Source organism: Podospora bellae-mahoneyi, chromosome 6 (assembly GCF_035222275.1).
Source record: "Podospora bellae-mahoneyi strain CBS 112042 chromosome 6, whole genome shotgun sequence".
In the NCBI taxonomy this organism is placed as follows: Eukaryota; Fungi; Ascomycota; class Sordariomycetes; order Sordariales; family Podosporaceae; genus Podospora; species Podospora bellae-mahoneyi.
Genome location: NC_085885.1, coordinates 3,447,464 through 3,465,447, shown reverse-complemented (window position 1 = coordinate 3,465,447; position 17,984 = coordinate 3,447,464). Strand labels below are relative to the sequence as shown.

Sequence of the window (17,984 nt, the reverse complement as noted above, 5' to 3'; positions counted from 1 at the left end):
TTGCCAAAGTTGATTGTTGATGTGTTGACTACGATACATCAGCACTGTGCTATCTTTCAGACCAACGGGATCAACCCAATGATTGAACTTTGTTAGTACAATTTAATCTTCTCTGCCTGCTGTTACCGTCCTCGCATTCAATGATTTTGCGTCCACCTTCATCTTCTTTCCCGAACATGCTAGCACCGTTTTAGTTACCTCCCCTCACCCATTTCTCTCTTCTTCTACCTCATCTATCCCAGTCCGGCAGCCGAAACATTCACTCAATTCCCCTCAGAGTATGAGGTTTAACGTGCACAATACATCTCCTTCACTACCTACGGCAGCTCGTCATCAGCGCCTCCCTACTTCGCCACGGATTGCTCACGAGATCTGAGGTGAATCAATGTTTAGCTCACTCAATTGCCAATTTCTTCCGACGAAGTGGTGACCCTTGTTGGTGCGCTCAAGGAACAGCTTGATGTCATCTGCGATGCCAATATTCAGCTGAGTAGTCCGAGAAGCAAGCAGGCTCGTCGTGATGCCAAGGAGATACTGCACATGTTGAAGAGCAACAGTACGGAGGTGCATGACAGATGCAAAGAAATCCACCATGTCACCAGCTTGGTAATGACACCCACCGATACATTCCCTATTCGAGACCCATGGCCCGTGAACCCCAAGTCACTGAGCCTTGTGTACACCTTTGGCGACAGCCCTACTGACGAAAAGCTGGTCTTCGTTTCCAAGGCTGGCGAGGATACTGTTTGGACTCTTACCTCGGATGATATCAAAACGCAGCCACCAGGGGTGACGCTGGCCAGTGCCTGGCCTCCGGAGGTCCCGGGCCGCATTAAGATCTACGCTGTTATCTATGCCTTGGAGCAGATCACGCACCCGACAGTGTACCGAAGGCTTTACGAGGCTGCGTCAAGAAACGAGCGTATCTACATCAGCAACAAGTTCTTCTTCAGCAACTCACCACTCATCAATGAGGATCCTTGGCGTGGAACAATTAGGAGTGCTGCCATCGTCTATACCATACAAGGAAAATGGAAGTCGATCAGTGGTAGAGAACGCGAGTACATGTCATGGGAGTTGTAGTCGGTCCTGTCGCTCCTACACGACGCAGTGTGCTGGGACGGTTAAGACCCAGCTGTCTCGGCCCCGCTTCTCATTTTATTTTCAAGTTATTTCCAGTTTACGCTCCTTATTGAACGGGGGTATTTGGCGGGACTTCTACCTACTATCGACTAGCGGGGCAGCTCGTAGAATATGAAGGTGGACAATATCAAACACCTTGGTTTCATTCGCGACCGCTAAATCCCCTCATGGCATGTGTACCAAGGATCCCTCCACAAGGTACCTAACGATCTCGAGCAAGCCAATGTTGAGAATAATCTCAGGTTGTACGATGGTGTCCGAAGCCCAACTCCTTTTTTTTTCTCCTTTTTTTTTTTTTTTTTTTTGCTTTTTTGCTTGGGGTCGTCTTTTAGCAAATTTAACTATGGGATGATTTCCTGCCAGACAGAAGTATAGCAGAAATAAGGAGACTGCTTTTCAAGCGGCTCGACTGTGATTTCGGCCATAGGTAATCCATCTCAGATCCGGACCTTCCGCACGCAATCTGGGTTCAAGTGGTAAAATTAAGGGATTGCAGGATAATAAAAACTTCTTTGACGATCCTTCCTAGGTCTTTCTACTCTCTTCAAAGGTCTATGAAATATTATCAAATACCTATCAAGATATATTCAAGGCCCACTAACTGTATTTAGAGGCATGCCAGCTATCTTGAAAGGTCGTCAATTGCAGTATCAATCTCTATTTTCCATGTGAAAAAGCAGTAAGTACACATGGACCGCAAAATTTCAACCGCGGTCGTGGTGCATTGTGGAAAAAGGTCCAACCTAAAGTCGCCGGCGATCATGTAGCCACTGGGACGGTCACACGGGTGTGGCTGCAGCAAGGGCATTTTGGAGGATTCAAGGTCCGGGGTTCATGCGTAGGTGTGTTCATGCAATGGCATCGACTTGAGAGGCTATTAGCTATTTAAGGTGACGGCATCTCCTTGGTCTTCCAATGTTAATGAGCTCTCCTTCAAGTCATGGTAACACTGTCGTGATGCCTATCGCCATCCTTTAATAAGTATTGAATATCTTTCTTCGATACGTACTCACTATCTTGTACTCGCAGACTCCGCATGTTTCAATGCCTATTGACTTTCTTCTAATCTGTGTTAACTATCTTTTTGAACCTCTTTGACGATACGTCAAGGCCTACTCCAGAGGCACAACGATCAAAAATATGATCCTGTTCAGGCTTCGCCGGTTCTCTCCAGCAATCTTCCTCCAAGTCATGCCGTGTATGTGTATGAGATCCAAACGGGAACCTCCAATTTTCAAAAGCAACATCAGGCTGTGGATCCAGTCGTAAAGAATGCCATTACATTTCGATTTTGCAGGCTTCTGCTATGGAACCTAGCATCAACATCTTACAATATTCATATTCTGCCCATGAACCCGTCTCCCAAATCATGACCAATAACAAACAAAAAGCTTGCTTCCGTCCCTCCCATCTTCTCATTACTTCTGATGCTCCTTCACCATCTTCTGCGCCGCAGCCGCAAGGTCCTTCAGCGCATCTCGTCGCTTGTACTTGGCATCCTCGATAACACCTAAAATGCATGTCAGCACCCAGCCATGGCCGTCTTGAAGCTTCAAAACCCACCAATATCAGCATCGCTCGCAAACTTGGAAGTCCACCTCACAAAAGTGCTCTCCTCAAACTCGCCTGACGTGACGGGCCAGCATCGAATCGTGCTGACTACGCTCGAGTAGCTCAGCTCGGGCTCGCTGTTGATGACACTGTAGGTGATGAAGTGGTCCAGGTTCTTTTGTGCCATCCACATGTCAGTACCATCCGTGTTGAGGAAGAGACGTTGAACCCACGCTGTGCTCATCCTGCTTGATCTCCACTACGCTCCCGTCCTTGAACGTCCACTTGTACACGTCCGTCTCGTCGCTGACGCCCTTGACGATGTGCTCGGCTTGCTTGATCTGGGAGTACCACTTGGGGAACTCAGCGAGCTTGATGAAGTGCCAGACGTGGGAGAGGGGCGCGCGGATCACGGCGCTCTCGATGACTTCGTTGGTGGTTGCGATCGGCATTGTGATTGTTGGTTGTGTGGTATGGTTGTTGAGACTTGCTGTGTGTAGTTGTGATTGGAAAGTTGGTGGACTGAAAGCTCGCAAAGTCTTCTTCTTGTAGTTGCGTGTCAGGTGAGCATGTGTTTGTTTGGTTTGGTAGCTTGACCAATACCCCAATGGAAACCGCTCGAGGCCATTGGCGTATCATACGTCATAGCTCAGTCATTGGAGATGGGATGACACAGGCGGGGTTTTCTTTGGGGTTGATTGACTGCACGTTCTCCAATTCATTGACAGTGAAAATGGAAAGAAAGCGAAAGATCGGCTCCGTTTGACTGGATGCAAGCGAGACATATGATGCCACTTGCCAGCGATGGCAATGTTCCCTACTTGGCACTTGTGAATATGAAGAAATAGCAGCAGGAGAGACACCAGCAATGGAGGAGCTGGGATGCATATCTTTGGCCTACTACTGTTGGGCAGTGTTGTATGCAAACGCATAAAGGGCCTGCATTTTTCCTCGGGCATAAAGCTCAATCAGCTTGGCAGACAGAAAATAGCTTGGACGACGAACTTCTGCCGTCAAATCCAACAGCACGTTCAAAGGGTTTGACCTGACGTTGGGGCGAACACTCTTCCAAGACTGACCTACCCACCACAAAATCCCAAAATAGCGGCGCCATCATAGGGCTGACCAGTGAGGTCAAGCAAAAGTCAGACCAGCGATTTTAGTGGCTTGGCCTGTGGCTTGTGGTGAAGAAGCGCCGGGAGCTGACATCAAGCCTCAATCCTGAGATTCCTCTTTGCCTTGCTCAACGCAGCCTTGCTTGGACGCGATTTCAGGGTCGCGCGGTGACTTCCACCGCGACCAACTTATTACGTCGCGTTCATGATACCCAATTTCATCGAACCGAGCGGCAGTCCGAGCAAGCACAGACCAAGTAATGCCGGAACACGGTGGCATCCGGCGGCACGATTTGGGAAGCAACGTGTTGTTCCCAGCTGTTGGTTGGGAACTTGTCGGATCTATTATCCGACAGTCTCCCGCTTGAATCGAATACTTCTTGCCAAAGGTTTTTTGATGTTCCAATGGCGAAGATGACAGGCGGTGGCGGAGACAGCTGTGTCCGCGCTGTTGGGATCTGGAGAGTACTGCCTGCCAAACTCAGCCTCAACCCCCTGCCATACCCAGCAGGGTAAGAGCACATCCTCCTGAGCTATCAAAAGTCGAGCTGACTTGAACCTTCCCGTTTTATTTCTCCTTCCTCTTCCATTTCGTCCAGTCTCTCATGCTGTGTGTGCTCATCGTACACAACATTGGTAAAACAGGCTGTTTGCCTCTCGCGTCTCCTCAACGAGCACACCCTCACCCGACCCATGAACGACTACCGTCACTGCCATAGTTCGGGGAATTTTCATCTGAATATGCGCCTATGGTCCTGCCCGGATCCATAGCCTATCAATACCCTTTGTTTTCTCAATACAAGCCCCCACCTACCTCCAAGATGATCAGTCTCGGGAAACTGCGGACGCTTCCCTCTGCTCTCGCCATTCTCGTGCTCGCCTCGACAGTCCAGGGGGCCTCGATCAACTTTCACTTCTATCCCGAAACCGCACAGGGTTGCATGTACGCGGCGGCCGACGCCTCCAAGTGCGAGACGGGTGTTGTTAAGACAACAAATGAATGCCTCTGCCAAAATGGAGGGGGTTTTATCAAGAACACAGCCTCCTGCCTCGGTCAATCTTCGAGGGATGACCTTCAACAAGTTTATGACACGATGAGCGGCGCTTGCAGGGACTCACGCACGCCTATGGGCATCTCGGAGAAGCAGTTTATGGATTTCGCGGACGGGGCCACAACCACCAGCACATCCATAACGACAACAACTGCTCCAACAAGCACGACGACAACCTCCTCAACAACAAGTACCACTACCTCGACCGAATCACCACCGGCTTCAACAGAACCAGCAGACGAAGGAAGCCAAGGGCTACCGACGGCAGCTCTTGCTGGCATCATAGCTGGATCGGTTGTTGGGGTTGCTGTGGTGGCTGGAGTGGTCTTCTTCCTGCTGCGCAAGAAGAGAAAGCAAGGGGAGGAATCACATCCGATGCTTCCAGATTCCTACACGCAGCCACCGTTGAGCCAGTCAGCCCACATGTCTGTAACACCATCGGCAAGTGGCACGAGTGGTGGGTATGTGAGCCCTCCCGACACAGGTGTCTGGCCGCCACAAGATCAACCGAAGTGGATGCCATCGCCAGAGCCCGCGAAGGCTGCGTACAATAGAGCTAGTGGTTACAACTGGGAGTCCCCAGAGCACCTGTCACTTCCCCCAGACACACAAGCCCAGGCTCAGGCGCAGGCCCACAACAGGTACACAGCATTCCAGCCATTCCAACCACACATGTCGACGGTGCAGCCACCCATTCACGAAATGGATGTGCCGGTCGGTCACCCTGCAGCGGGTGGTGAGGGCCCGGTCGAGATGAGCGGCACACCCATCCAATCACCCGGCCCCAGATGGACTGGACAGCGTTAGGGGATCACCAGACACGGAAGCAGAGGTTGGGGTTGAACTACTCATGCAGGCCGAGGCAGCGGTGAGGGAGGGAGGCCGGCCAGGGAGGAAGGCCGGCCAGGGAAGGGAGGGGGGGTCAAAAAAGAAAGGGGCTAGGTTTTCAGACATCCGTCATTTTCTCATGGCATGCATCAGATGTTTCTTTTGTTTTAGGGTTCTTATGCATATGTACAAATTTAGATACCATTTGTTTATTTGCCTGGCTGAGTCAGCGACCCCCACTGGGGTTCAGCACGAGGGGAGGATGGCGTTCAGGGAAGCTGGTCATTGGGAGGTCGAAACGGGCAATTCAGGGCGGTCTGCAGGAGGCAGAAAATTTTTCTTATGGGCGTTCCCAAATCCTTCGGGAGACTCAAATACTATTCGATGTCACGAGGCACCATGCTGTGTGATTGATTGCTCGCTGCCCAGCACATGCACGTCGAGTTGGTCTCAGTTGTCGGTGCCGTGGAGCGCATCACCCCCAATCCTTAGCGGATGTCCCCTCCCTAAATTCAAGGTCCCTATAGCGGGATGGTGGGGGGTAAGGTTCGGGTATGCTCCCCGTGGATGCATTGCCTCTCGTGGACCAAACACTTCTCACAACTCTCCCTTTGCCTCGTGTCAGCAGATTGGCCTCCTTTCCCAGTTTCCCGGCACTTGGTGCTGCAACATGTCCCACGCAAAGCATTTGTCTCGCAGCGATGCCGGCGACGGTGACTGGTACGACCTCCCTTTATCCGCGCCTGCAGGACCATTCGTGCTGCTGACTCTCTCCATTTCCATCCGCTGCCGTCATTCCATGTGAACTCCCTCCACTACCGGTATGGTACGTTCTGCCGTAGTTGATCAGCGCGCGCACGGAGAATTGCCGAGTCTTGCAGGGCAAGTTTCCGTCATTTCATCTCATCTTTCGAGCAGACAAAGGGCTGAACAGACTCGATTGTCAGATGCGGCCCGGTTCGGAGAGCATTTTGATACCAAGCTTGGCATGCTACGATGGCAAAGGTCCCTACCGCCGGTCTGCCCCGTGGCTGTTAACAATGGGCCCTGTGCCAGGAGGGGCCGCTGGTGCAAGTTTAGCACCGCAACCCCCTTTTCTCTCCAATCAACCTCGCCGTTGACCTGTAGCTAAACCAACATCCGGTCTTCCGATTCGGCGGCGCTCTCTTCTCACTTTCTCCCCGGAGATGTCTCCGACTCCCATGATATGTTAATAGGATAGGGCTTTCGTCTCTGCTGGATATCGATCTTGGGGCCTCATCACTCTTTTTTTTCTCCTCTATGTCGTCTCCGCTGGACGATTGGCTCTGGATTTTGCGGGGGAACCCAGGCGCTACTATGACGTCCACGTCATCTTCACGATGGTGGGACAGCTTCTGGCCCTGCTATAGCTGCTGCCAGAGGATATGGGTACGTTGCCACTACACCGCCTTGGAGACAAAACGCACAAGTTGATTGACACGTTCTAGATACCATCACTGGGCACCTTCAGTCATCAATGCCTGGGCGTTGTGGGCCACGTTCCGTTATGGATTGCCTTGCTGACAGTAACACTTCGATATGGGCTTGGCCTGGTGTGGTCAAGGTATCGCCCAACCTGGTTACGCAGATTTGCCGCTGAGGAGACGACAATCTTTGCTATCGATCAGGAAACGGGCGACTCTTTGGGAGTCAAAAGGTCAAAGTGGACGATATGGAATTTGTCACTCTTGTTGTTGTCTGTTGGAGCTCCCCTGTTGGGCGTTATGGCGGCAGTCATCTGGCCGGAAAATGCTCAGTTTCTCTTGATGCCCGTGGGGCCAGCTGTAAGTCCTGTCCTTGCTACGCCCACATGGCAGGATCTGTGCCCGCGATGCTGATATGGACGTCGATAGGTCATATCTAGCACGATGCTCGTCCTCGAGCGTCCAAGGACCCTTCCAGGCGCCGTCTTGATGATCCAAGGGGCTTTACTTCTGGTGGAACTAGCCTTATTCATTGTGGTTCCCGATATTGCTGGCAATGGCTGGCCCTCGACGGCTGTCTGGGTTGGCGAACTATCTCTGACCTTCGCCTCGATACTCGTGATGCTGAACATGCCGTTGAGGGAACCCTACGCGGAAAGTACCGGAATCAGCAAGCCATTCACAGCACCAAGCCCTGATGCTCGCAGTCCCGAAGATCTCATCACAGCCTGGCAGTGGATGACTGTGTCGTGGTTAAGCCCATTGATGAAGCTCGGGTACAGTCGGCAACTAAACGACGATGACGTGTGGTTTCTTGCCCTTGAATTTCAACATGGAAGATTACACACGCTCTTTCGAGAGCTCACTGGCACCGTTCTCGTCCGTCTGCTAAAGGCGAACGGCCTCGACCTCGTGATCACGACATGTCTGGGAGTACTCGAATGCACGGTGGAGCTGATCGAGCCTGTTCTGCTGAAACAGTTGCTCGGTGCACTGTCGTCCAGCCCGCCGGATAAACGAACCGCGATGATCTATGCGGGCCTCACGCTGTTTGGGAGGCTAGTTAAGGCACAGTCGTCTGTGTTTAGTATTTGGTTCTGCCGTCGTAACTACGAGCGCTCTCGCGGAGAGATGATCACCATGATATACGAAAAGACGCTTCGTCGGAAGGCCTTCACTTTTCCCGGTGGCGGTACCGACTCCATCGAGGGCGCCTCCCAGGCTCAGCCCGAATCTCCGTCCGATGGCATCTCCTCGGAAACCACACTTACAGACAGTGAGTCTAGGCACAGTGACGACGCCGATAAAGTAGAGCCAACCCGATACCAGCGGCTCGCGGCATGGTTCCATCACCATTACCAGACTATCAAGCCCTTCATTCCTCAACTCAGAACGATCAAGACCAAACCTGACGACTCTCCCTCCTCGACCGGCAAGATCATGAATATCTTGCGCAGCGACGTATACGACGTGGCACAGCGCTTCTGGGAGGTACCCGATATCTTTACCAAGCCGTTCAACTTTTTGTTCTCGGTCTACCTTATTTGGAAGATACTTGGGCCCGCCGCGCTATCTGGTGCCCTTGTTATTCTACTCGGTATGGCCGTCAACGTTCTCCTTATGAAGGTCTTTGTCAACATCGAGAGAGCTCGCCGGTCAATCACGGACGTCAAGCTTCAAAGAACCTCGCAATTTGTCGAGTCCATCAGACATTTACGCTGGTATGACTGGCAGGACGCCTGGTTGGAACAGATCATGGACAGCAGGAGGGCCGAGCTGGTCAAGAGAGCCACGGCCAACATTGTCTCTCTCTTCATCAAGACGATCAACTCGCTGGTCGGCTTCTTGTTTCCTTTGGCGGCCTTTTTGGCTTACACACTCATCTCCAAGAAACCTTTGACCGTGGATATCGCGTTTCCGGCGCTGGATCTGTTTGGAATGTTGGAAAGCAGTCTGCGGGAGATGCCGCAAATGTTCCAGACGTTGCTGAATGCCAGGGTGTCGATGCAAAGAATCGAGAAGTTTATGACGGAACCAGACAGGGAGAATGATGACTGGGACGGGCAAGGTGGGGAAGGGTCGGATGGTCCTCTTGGAGAACTGGAGATTGCGGTGGAGAGGGCGTCGTTCTCATGGCCTGGGGCGACGAAGGAGGTCCTCAAAGATGTCACGCTTTCGTGCAAAGCCGGTTTGACCATGGTCTGCGGGAGAGTTGGTATCGGCAAGACGGCACTTCTTCAGGCGGTTTTAGGTGAGCTGGATCAACATGGCGGTGAGAGAAGGGTGCCCAAGGAGGTTATTGCCTATTGTGCCCAATCACCATGGTTGGAGAGCATGAGTATCAGGGACAACATTTTGTTCTGCTCGGTCTACGACAAGGCGCGGTTTGATCAGGTCATCGATGCTTGTTGCCTGCGGGATGACCTTGACAAGTTCAAGTCCAAGGACCTCACGCTGATTGGCGAGAACGGGGTGGGCCTGTCTGGTGGACAGAGGGCTCGCGTGGCTTTGGCCAGGGCTCTTTACAGTCGCGCTCGTATCTTGCTGCTGGATGATCCCATTGCGGCATTGGATCACCAGACGGCAACGAGCATTCTGCAGAATCTCTTTGCCAACAGGCAGGCCCCTCTGACAGCTGGACGGCTGATCGTTTTTGTAACTCATCGAGTAGATATCGTCAAACGCTACGCCTACCAAGTTATTGAGGTTGTCGAGGGTGGGAAAGTTCAAACGTACAGCATGGCGGAGCTGGAGAATAATGAAAGAGAGCTCGAACACCTGGCTGCCTTGGCTGCTGCTCAAGAACAGGAGGCTGCTCCCGCCGACAATGGGGGAGAGGGGGAAGAGCCAGTGCCCGACAAGTTTATCCAGGACGAACACCGCGTACATGGCGGCGTGTTGATATCGGTGTACTGGCGATACATCAAGGCTGGCAGGATTGCCTGGTGGTTTACCATGATCGGTTTCTTTATTGCATTTAGGGCTGCCAAGGTTGGCTACTTTTGGTTCCTCAAGGAATGGGGTGAGGGATACGATGACAAGCCGGCGAATGCTCACCACCTACATGCTCTTGGGCTGAGCGGTCACCCAGACGATCTTCAACAAGCAGTCTTCTCTCAACACGTCTTCCAGCAATCTCGAGTTGGTGGCTTGAAGAGCTGGTTTGACTTGAGTCGTTATCTACCCTCGCCAGCCGACAACGTGATGCCCTGGGCTGTCGGCCTCCTGGTGCTCTCCCTCATCCAGGTGTTTACAGTAACGTGCTCCGATGTTGCCCTCGTGGGCATCATCTACGAAGCTGGCAAGAACCTGTTCCGCGAGACCATGCAGCGCGTCTCCAACGCCACCTTCCGGTTCTACGACGTCACCCCAGTGGGGAGGCTGATGAACAGGCTCACGTCTGACATGGGCACCGTTGATGGAAGCGTGGCCGTATTGCTGCAGACTGTGACATGGTCCACGTTTGCCTGGCTGTCTGCCATCACTGTGATTGCCACCATCACGCCGTCATTCCTTGTTATTAGCGTCATCATGACAGGCCTCTTCTTCTGGATTTTTGACAGCTTCCTCCCCACCTCTCAGTCATTGCGAAGACTCGAGACGGTGTCGTTATCACCGCTGATGTCCAACTTTGGCACGCTCCTCGAAGGGCTCGCGACGGTTCGCGCCTTCCGGGCCCAGTCACACTACCAAAACCGCATCGTTTTCACCACCGACTCCTTCCAGCGAATGGACCACTTTTATTGGTCGTTACAAAGCTGGCTTCAGTACCGCTTCGACTTGCTCTCCGCCTTCACCACCTTTGCGTTGACCCTCACGGCCGTCCTCTCAGGTCTCTCGGGTGGTACCGTGGGGTTTGTTCTTGCTTCGGCGGCGAACTTTGTCAGGTCGACTCACAGCCTCTGTCGTCGGTATGGCGAGCTGCAGATGCAGTTTGTCAGCGTCGAGCGCATCGTTGAGCTGCTGAGTCTGGAGCAGGAACCCAAGGGGAGCTTCAAACCGCCAGCTGCCTGGCCTTTGTATGGGGATGCTATTGTATTCGACAATGTTACTTTGCGGTACGCGCCAGAGTTTGAACCCGTGCTCAAGAATGTCACCTTTGCCATTCCAGGCGGCACTCGCAACGTGGCTGTTACTGGTCGCACTGGGTCAGGAAAGAGTACACTGGCATTGAGTCTACTGGGGACATTACACCCCGACGCGGGTACAGGGGGGTCAATCCGCATTGGCAACGTCGACCTTGCAGACGTTGACAAACACGCGCTGAGAAAGAACATCACATTTGTCGCCCAAGACCCGGTTCTGTTCGCCGGTACACTAAGGGATAATCTCGACCCGCTTGACGAGAGAGGGGAGACCGAACGAGCGGATGTGTTGCAACGGGTGCTGGGGATGTCGGGGGATTTCACGCTCGACAGTCCGGTGGATGGAGGGGGAAAGAATTTGTCTCAGGGGCAGAGGCAGCTGGTGGGGTTGGGAAGGGCGATTTTGAGGAGGAGCCCGGTGGTGATTATGGATGAGGCGACGGCGAGTATTGACGGGGAGACTGCGAGGTATATCCAGCGATTGTTGAGGGAGGAGCTGAGGTATTCTACCGTCATTACGATTGCGCACAAGGCGGAGGCGGTGGAGGGGGCGGATTGGGAGGTTGTGTTGGACAAGGGGGAGGTGGTGAGAGCTGGGCCGACGGGAGAAAGTTGATAAAGTGGATGTCAAAAAAGGGAGGGCTGGCGGGAGTGTGATCTGAATGAAGAGTTTGCGATCTTAGATTGGAAAGACTATGTACGTTTTGATGATGGGTTGTATGATTGGGTATGAAATGAGAAAAGCACACGATGAATCATAATACAGAACGCAACTGTTAGACTCCCTCTCCCGCCTTATTCTTTTCTGACTTGTCGAGTCGTGTTTTGCTACCACCACTGGCACGAAGCTGGTCTGTCCATTGAAGAACCTGGCATATGGCTGGGAAGCAGGTGCCCACTAAGTGATCTGATGATTTTGGAATCACTGGCCATGATGAAGTGATTCGAGTTGGCACTTTTGGCAGTGAGGATTTGGATTGAAGGGATCCCTTGTTGTTCGTTTGGGCTGATGGCTCGCTTTTCCCACGGAATACCGAGTGGTTGGTAAATGTGGATTCACGGAGGCTGAGGAAGTGGAGTGAGGGTTTTTGTTTACTGGGGATGACACGAGGAGTGCTTTTTGGTTTCAGCTGAAGAGGTTTCTGAGTCGTGTGTTGAGGCTGAGAGGGAAAAAAGATGAAGTGAGAAGTGGATGGGGTGGTGGTGATTGGTGATGGGTTGAGTGTTCTGGGTTCTTTGTTGTTGGTACAGTGTTTTGTAAGAGAATTACTGTGTTGAAGGTTTGTTGTTGCTTTTCTATGGATGAAAACCGGTGAGTGAGTGGTGGGAGGAGACAGTTTGCCTTCTTCTTTTTGCCGATGAAGAGAGGCTGCAAAATCGAAAAAAGGGGAACTGGAAATAGGATGAACAGAGCGGACCATGTTGTTTTGTGGTTATTTTCTGGTGAAGGAGAATGGGATTCTTGGCCGCATGGGGTTGTTTCTTTTGTGGAGGTAGATAGTTAGCTTTGAGGGAGGGTTTATAGTGAAGCTGTCGGCTTCGAGAAGTACCTGCATACCGACTCATCTGCTTACCTACCTGAGAAAGGATGATCTCCTGCCAAGTAAGAGGAGAATATCAGTCTCTTTTTCATGTGCATTGTGGCACAGTGTTGATCATCAATCCATCTCGAGATTCATTTTGATCGAGGTATTTTTCCTCCTTGGCAGGAGTTGCCATGATTTTCAACAAGACTTTCTCCAGTCCTATTGCCACGATGTTCTCACGCACGCTCTTTGATAAAATCGCGTGGTTTTCTTGGTATATAATTCTTTTGTGGCATTCATTGAGGAATAGGTAAGGTGAAACATCTGAAACTCAAAGATCTGAGGCTTTCCGTCCCGTGTCTTTGACTTCGAGCACCTTTCTCTTCCTTTGCACTCGTGGCCTTCCGGAATCATGATCTTTATTTTTTCATAACATTGTGATGCCTGGCATGAGCAGTTGTGGCTGGCTGTGGCTTTTTATTTCTAGAGTTGTAATATTGGATTGTTCCTTTGTGTAGCCATCTGTCGAAAGTTGTGCCACCTGTGAGCTTGGGATGGACGTTAGACACTCGGACCTGGCGTTGGGGCGGAAGGATTGAGGTTGTGTTACGTGCCCCCTTTTTTTGCCGTTTCCATTTGTAGGAGCAATGTCCGTAAACGCCGGGTTAGGATGGGGGTTGGGGTTTTGGCGCCGCAGTGGTGAGCTGAAGGTGTAAGAGGCAATGCGAACTGGACGGGTATAATCACGGGGTTTATTCGTGTGCTGATGGTCTCCCCTCAGGACCGACGGGAACAGGTTGAATGTAAGAGTTTGTTTACTACCTTACATTGCAATCTTCATTCTACTGATGCAAAGTCAAAAGCTGTAACACCCACCTTTGTCAGCAAGTAATACCGCAATGTGGCTGGACTGGTTCTAGCACCAAAAATACAAACAAAATGTCAAACCAACAAGGCCTCACTGCCATTCCGGCACAGCTGTCAGAACTGTATCATGATTACGATCGCCCGGCTTTTGGCCCGGTATATGTCAGCAACAGGCAACTGGCGGCGGGGTAGTATTGAATCCACAGATCCGATGTTGCTGTCGGAGGCGGGTGTTTGTTTGGTGCCCCCTCGGTGCCTGAGGGATGCAGTCATCGTGTTTCTACCCAAAGATGCGAGGACGAAAAAAGACCTATTATCTAATGGTATGTCGAGAATGTAAGAATACCCTTACAACTGCCCCAGACTGATGGTGGAGAGAAGCGATGACAGGCCATAATCAGTGCCGGTGTTCGCTGTTACCGTCCCATTCTGACGTCAATTGGGCAGGACCCTCCTCCATGTCAGTCGGGCACGTTGAGAAAGTTCTTCTCCGCAAAGGATTCTCCATGTCTCAGGTGATTTGCTCTGCAGGTGGTCGTGTTGGCCCTGAGGCTTTTCAATATTCCACGACGGCATCTGAGGTGATGCTCTTGGTACCAAACACAGATGTCAAAAAACGAGCAACGTCTTGGCCGTCCAATCAGAGGCTGGGGATGTGCTCAGCCCACTGCAGTCAACAGTGTGGAGAAAGCTGCGGTGGCCGCGATTGACTGGCCGGTGTTGGTCTTGAATTGAGTGGCCATCTGCATTGCACTGTACCCTGCGGCGTGCTGCATTGTTCCTTTCTCTCTTTCGTTCTCTCTCTCGCTCACCCTCTCGCTCTCTCTTTGTTGCTGTGCCGATCGATCCAGGTACCAGGCACAATGGGAGATCTGCCATCGGACAAACATCCATCCAATATCATCATCATCATCATCTCCACCCGCATGGCAAGCCATTATTATGCAGTTTGAAGGGAAGCACTGGAAAGGAACACTGCAATCTCCACCGGGCGTTGGCGGCGACAAAGATTGGACCCCTGTCGCCCAAGAGCTGAGTCCTTGGTGGAGATCACCAACCCCTGTCGACCGGGACCTCGCGTGGTCTGGGACGGTCCAATCGTTGCTCCAAAAAAAGGCTGGCTTCGTATTGACGCCGCGCTCCAGGTGTGTGTGTGTGGAGTGCCCTCCGGCGCCTGCGAGCCGGGGCTCGACATCAAACTATGGACTTTTCGGAAGGAGAAGAAAGGCTAGAAGGAAACGAGATGCTGGGCAAGAGATAAAGATGCTGGTCCACCCACCTCCTCGGGATCTGGGGTTCCCTTTTCTCACCTTCCGCTCACCCAGCATTGAAATCTCGTACATAGACCTTCGGGTCCCGCAGTCGCTCGTTTCTCGTCTGCCTTCTTGTGTCGATTTAGTCATTCGCTCTCTGGGAAAGAAAAGGGGTACATAAACATGCGCGTTTCTACTTTGTCTCTGGGCGCCCTGGCCGTGGGTCTGGGTGCCGCCACCGAATGGCCCGACTGTGTAAGGAACCACACGTTCATCTGATGTTTATCATGAGAGATGAGATGACAGCTAACAAGGTGAATAGCATGAGGACAACTGCTACCGCAACCTCATCGACGCCAACTACGCGGCCGAGGCTTCGGCCTTCTGCCCCGGCTTCATTGCCGGCACCACCACAGCGGCCAGCGCCATCCCAACTAATTTCTACAATTGCGATGGCAGTGTCCAGTCTGTGAGCTCGGTCTGCTCGTGCATTGTGTACACCATGACGCACACCTCGGCTACCGCTACCGCTGAGCCCACAACCGAGCCAAGTGTCGAGCCCACTACCACCACCATCGAGACATACACCATCTCGGAGACCTGGACCAGCGAGGAGCCAACAAGCACTTCGACCGATGAGGATGATTACTGTGAGGATGACGAGACTACTACCACCGAGCCCACTGCTACTCCTACCGACGAGCCCACTGTCACTCCTACCGACGAGCCCACTGTCACTCCCACTGAATCTGAGGAGCCTACCGCCACTCCCACCGACTCTGAGGAGCCAACTGTCACTCCCACCGACGAGCCAACTGTGACTCCCACTGATGAGCCAACTGTTACCTCGACCGAGACTGAGGCGCCTACCACGACGGATGATGACTATTGCGAGGACGACGAGACGACCACCACTGAGCCCACCGTCACTCCTACCGATGAGCCTACTGTGACTCCTACGGACACGGAGGAGCCTACCGCCACTCCTACCGATGAGCCCACGGAGGAGCCTACTGAGGAGCCAACTGCCACTCCCACTGACACTGAGGAACCAACCGTCACTCCTACCGACACCGAGGAGCCCACAGCCACTCCCACCGGTGGACCTACCACCACCGATGATGACTACTGTGAGGATGACGAGACTACTACCGAGCCCTCCGCTACTCCTACGGATGAGCCGACTGTGACCCCAACTGATGAGCCTACCGTTACTCCTACTGACGAGCCAACCGAGGAGCCTACTGTTACTCCCACCGAGACCGAGGAGCCCACTGCCACTCCTACTGCCGAGCCTACCGAGGAACCCACTGAGGAGCCTACTGCCACTCGTACTGATGAGCCCACCGAGGAGCCCACCGAGGAGCCAACTGCTACTCCCACCGATGAGCCTACCGAGGAACCCAGCGTGACCGATACCCCCACCATTACCACCACCAAAGACGAGGACAGCACCGGCACCACCACCACCGAGGAGTGGACCACCAGCACCATCACCACCACCACAGTCAAGACCATCACCCAGTGCCCCTCGACTGTTCCCGCCTGCCCCACCGGCGGCGTCGTCATTGTCACCACCGAGACCATCGTCACCACCACCGTCTGCCCCGTGACTGACGTTCCTGCCGTCCCCACCACCACCGAGGGCGGCGAGGTCACTCCCCCCATCGTCACCGACGGTCCTGAGGTCACTGGCGGCCCCGGCCCCGAGGTTCCCCCTACCAGCACTGATGAGGAGGAGCCCCCTGTTGTCACTGACGGCCCTGAGGTTACTGGTGGTCCCGGTCCCGAAGTTCCTCCTACCACCACCGAGGAGCCTGAGGAGGAGCCTCCCGTCGTCACCGATGGTCCCGAGGTTACCGGCGGCCCCGGTCCAGAGGTTCCCCCTACCACCACCGAAGAGGAGGAGCCCATCGTCACTGGCGGTCCTGGCGGCGAGGAGCCCCCCGTCGTTACTGACGGCCCTGATGTCACCGGCGGTCCCGATGTTGAGCCCCCCGTCGTCGTTGTTCCCACCTCCTTCGGCACAGTCACCGTTCCCGCTGTGACTGACCTCCCTTCCACAACCAACACCCCAGTGACAGCCGGTGCTGGCCGTGCTGTTGGCCCTGTTGAGGGTCTGCTCGCTGCGGTGGCTGGTTTGGCTGCTGTTCTTCTTTAAAAAAAGTACACTCTTCTTTTGAGATGGATAGTTTTCGGACAAGGGGGAGTCAATGAACATAGATGATGAAAGCTCTTTTTTTGGGCAAATGATACATATGTTTGGGAATATCTTTGGGGTATTTATTGGGTAGGCATTTAGCTTTTGGAATATATTTGCAAATGTAATGCAGCAATCATAAGCCGCAGGGCTGAATCACAACACTTCGCTTCTTGATCTGATTTGCCTTGTCGTGTGTACGTGGTGTTCCGGTTCTCTGGCTAGGTTCGGGTTTAGTGTCGACCTTGCATAATGCCGAATGTACTTGGGTGGACTTCATGTTCATCCCAGGCAGGACACATCAGATAGACTTTTATAGAGTCTGGCTAGCCAGCAGGGCATGGCGTGTCTTATCCGGTGTGGTCTAGCCGTCCTAGGCAAAACATTTAAAAACATTACAATATACGAAAATCGCAGCCAAAAACTGGGCCTGTTTCGTGCCAAGTAATACAGCAATATCCCAACCTACCCATGTATAATTGATGATGCTTTGAATGATGCTCCAATCCCCAGACCTTCGTAATCGCTGGCTTCCAAAGGCCTGGTACTTGCCATTGAATTGTGAGGGCCCATTGAACTATAAGCGCATTGAACTGTGAGGGTTACTGCCCATTGAACTGCAGCCACCGCAGCTATCGCCAAACCACCGATTGTAGCATCATGGCCAGGATCTCAGGCCTCAATTGTTCAGGCCCGTCAAGTACGAACCTTTGGCAAATGCAAGACGAGAGCACTGACAATGGAAAACCCAGTTTTCCCATGCAAAATGTGGCTTTTGCGATGTTCATACACTCAAAGGTTAATTTCTGCCCAATTTGGCCAGGACGGTTAGACCACACCGGATTAGACACGCCATGCCCTGATAGCTAGCCAGACTCGTTTTATAGTCAAATCAGGCTGGCTACCTACCAAGATTGGT

The 17,984-nt window shown here is 52.7% G+C and overlaps 6 protein-coding genes across 6 annotated transcripts; 5 read left to right on the top strand and 1 right to left on the bottom strand.

The window, feature by feature from the left end:
* Positions 1-609: 609 nt before the first annotated feature.
* Positions 610-1,083, top strand: QC761_609210 (uncharacterized protein; the record flags this gene model as incomplete). Its single annotated transcript, XM_062881340.1, has 1 exon — positions 610-1,083. The coding sequence occupies one exon, from the start codon at positions 610-612 to the stop codon at positions 1,081-1,083; it is 474 nt and encodes a 157-aa protein (XP_062730060.1).
* Positions 1,084-2,454: 1,371 nt separating this feature from the next.
* QC761_609200 (uncharacterized protein) lies at positions 2,455-3,382 on the bottom strand. The gene is made up of 3 exons (XM_062881339.1): positions 2,928-3,382; positions 2,707-2,869; positions 2,455-2,653 (listed from the first exon to the last, which is right to left on the bottom strand). The coding sequence occupies exons 1-3, from the start codon at positions 3,144-3,146 to the stop codon at positions 2,562-2,564; spliced, it is 474 nt and encodes a 157-aa protein (XP_062730059.1). The 5' UTR covers positions 3,147-3,382; the 3' UTR covers positions 2,455-2,561.
* Positions 3,383-4,630: 1,248 nt separating this feature from the next.
* Positions 4,631-5,668, top strand: QC761_609190 (uncharacterized protein; the record flags this gene model as incomplete). Its single annotated transcript, XM_062881338.1, has 1 exon — positions 4,631-5,668. The coding sequence occupies one exon, from the start codon at positions 4,631-4,633 to the stop codon at positions 5,666-5,668; it is 1,038 nt and encodes a 345-aa protein (XP_062730058.1).
* A 691-nt stretch (positions 5,669-6,359) lies between these two features.
* QC761_0098540 (uncharacterized protein) lies at positions 6,360-6,821 on the top strand (the record flags this gene model as incomplete). The annotated part of the gene is made up of 2 exons (XM_062873074.1): positions 6,360-6,402; positions 6,637-6,821. The coding sequence occupies 2 exons, from the start codon at positions 6,360-6,362 to the stop codon at positions 6,819-6,821; spliced, it is 228 nt and encodes a 75-aa protein (XP_062730057.1).
* Positions 6,822-6,970: 149 nt separating this feature from the next.
* QC761_609180 (uncharacterized protein) lies at positions 6,971-11,835 on the top strand (the record flags this gene model as incomplete). Its single annotated transcript, XM_062881337.1, has 3 exons — positions 6,971-7,099; positions 7,159-7,494; positions 7,564-11,835. 3 exons carry the CDS (start codon positions 6,971-6,973, stop codon positions 11,833-11,835), a joined length of 4,737 nt encoding a protein of 1,578 aa, XP_062730056.1.
* Positions 11,836-13,755: 1,920 nt separating this feature from the next.
* On the top strand, positions 13,756-17,297 carry QC761_609170 (uncharacterized protein). Its single transcript, XM_062881336.1, has 3 exons — positions 13,756-13,935; positions 14,060-15,120; positions 15,188-17,297. Exons 2-3 carry the CDS (start codon positions 15,049-15,051, stop codon positions 17,024-17,026), a joined length of 1,911 nt encoding a protein of 636 aa, XP_062730055.1. The 5' UTR covers positions 13,756-13,935; positions 14,060-15,048; the 3' UTR covers positions 17,027-17,297.
* The last annotated feature ends 687 nt before the right edge of the window (positions 17,298-17,984 follow it).

Coding starts and splice junctions, on each gene's coding strand:
- QC761_609200 (XM_062881339.1), bottom strand. CDS start 3,146: ATGCCGATCGCAACCACCAACGAAGTCATCGAGAGCGCCGTGATCCGC. Junction 2,870..2,927: donor TCAAGCAGGATGAGCACAGC/GTGGGTTCAACG, acceptor ATGGCACAAAAG/AACCTGGACCACTTCATCAC. Junction 2,654..2,706: donor TGCGAGCGATGCTGATATTG/GTGGGTTTTGAA, acceptor CATGCATTTTAG/GTGTTATCGAGGATGCCAAG.
- QC761_609170 (XM_062881336.1), top strand. CDS start 15,049: ATGCGCGTTTCTACTTTGTCTCTGGGCGCCCTGGCCGTGGGTCTGGGT. Junction 15,121..15,187: donor CCACCGAATGGCCCGACTGT/GTAAGGAACCAC, acceptor CAAGGTGAATAG/CATGAGGACAACTGCTACCG.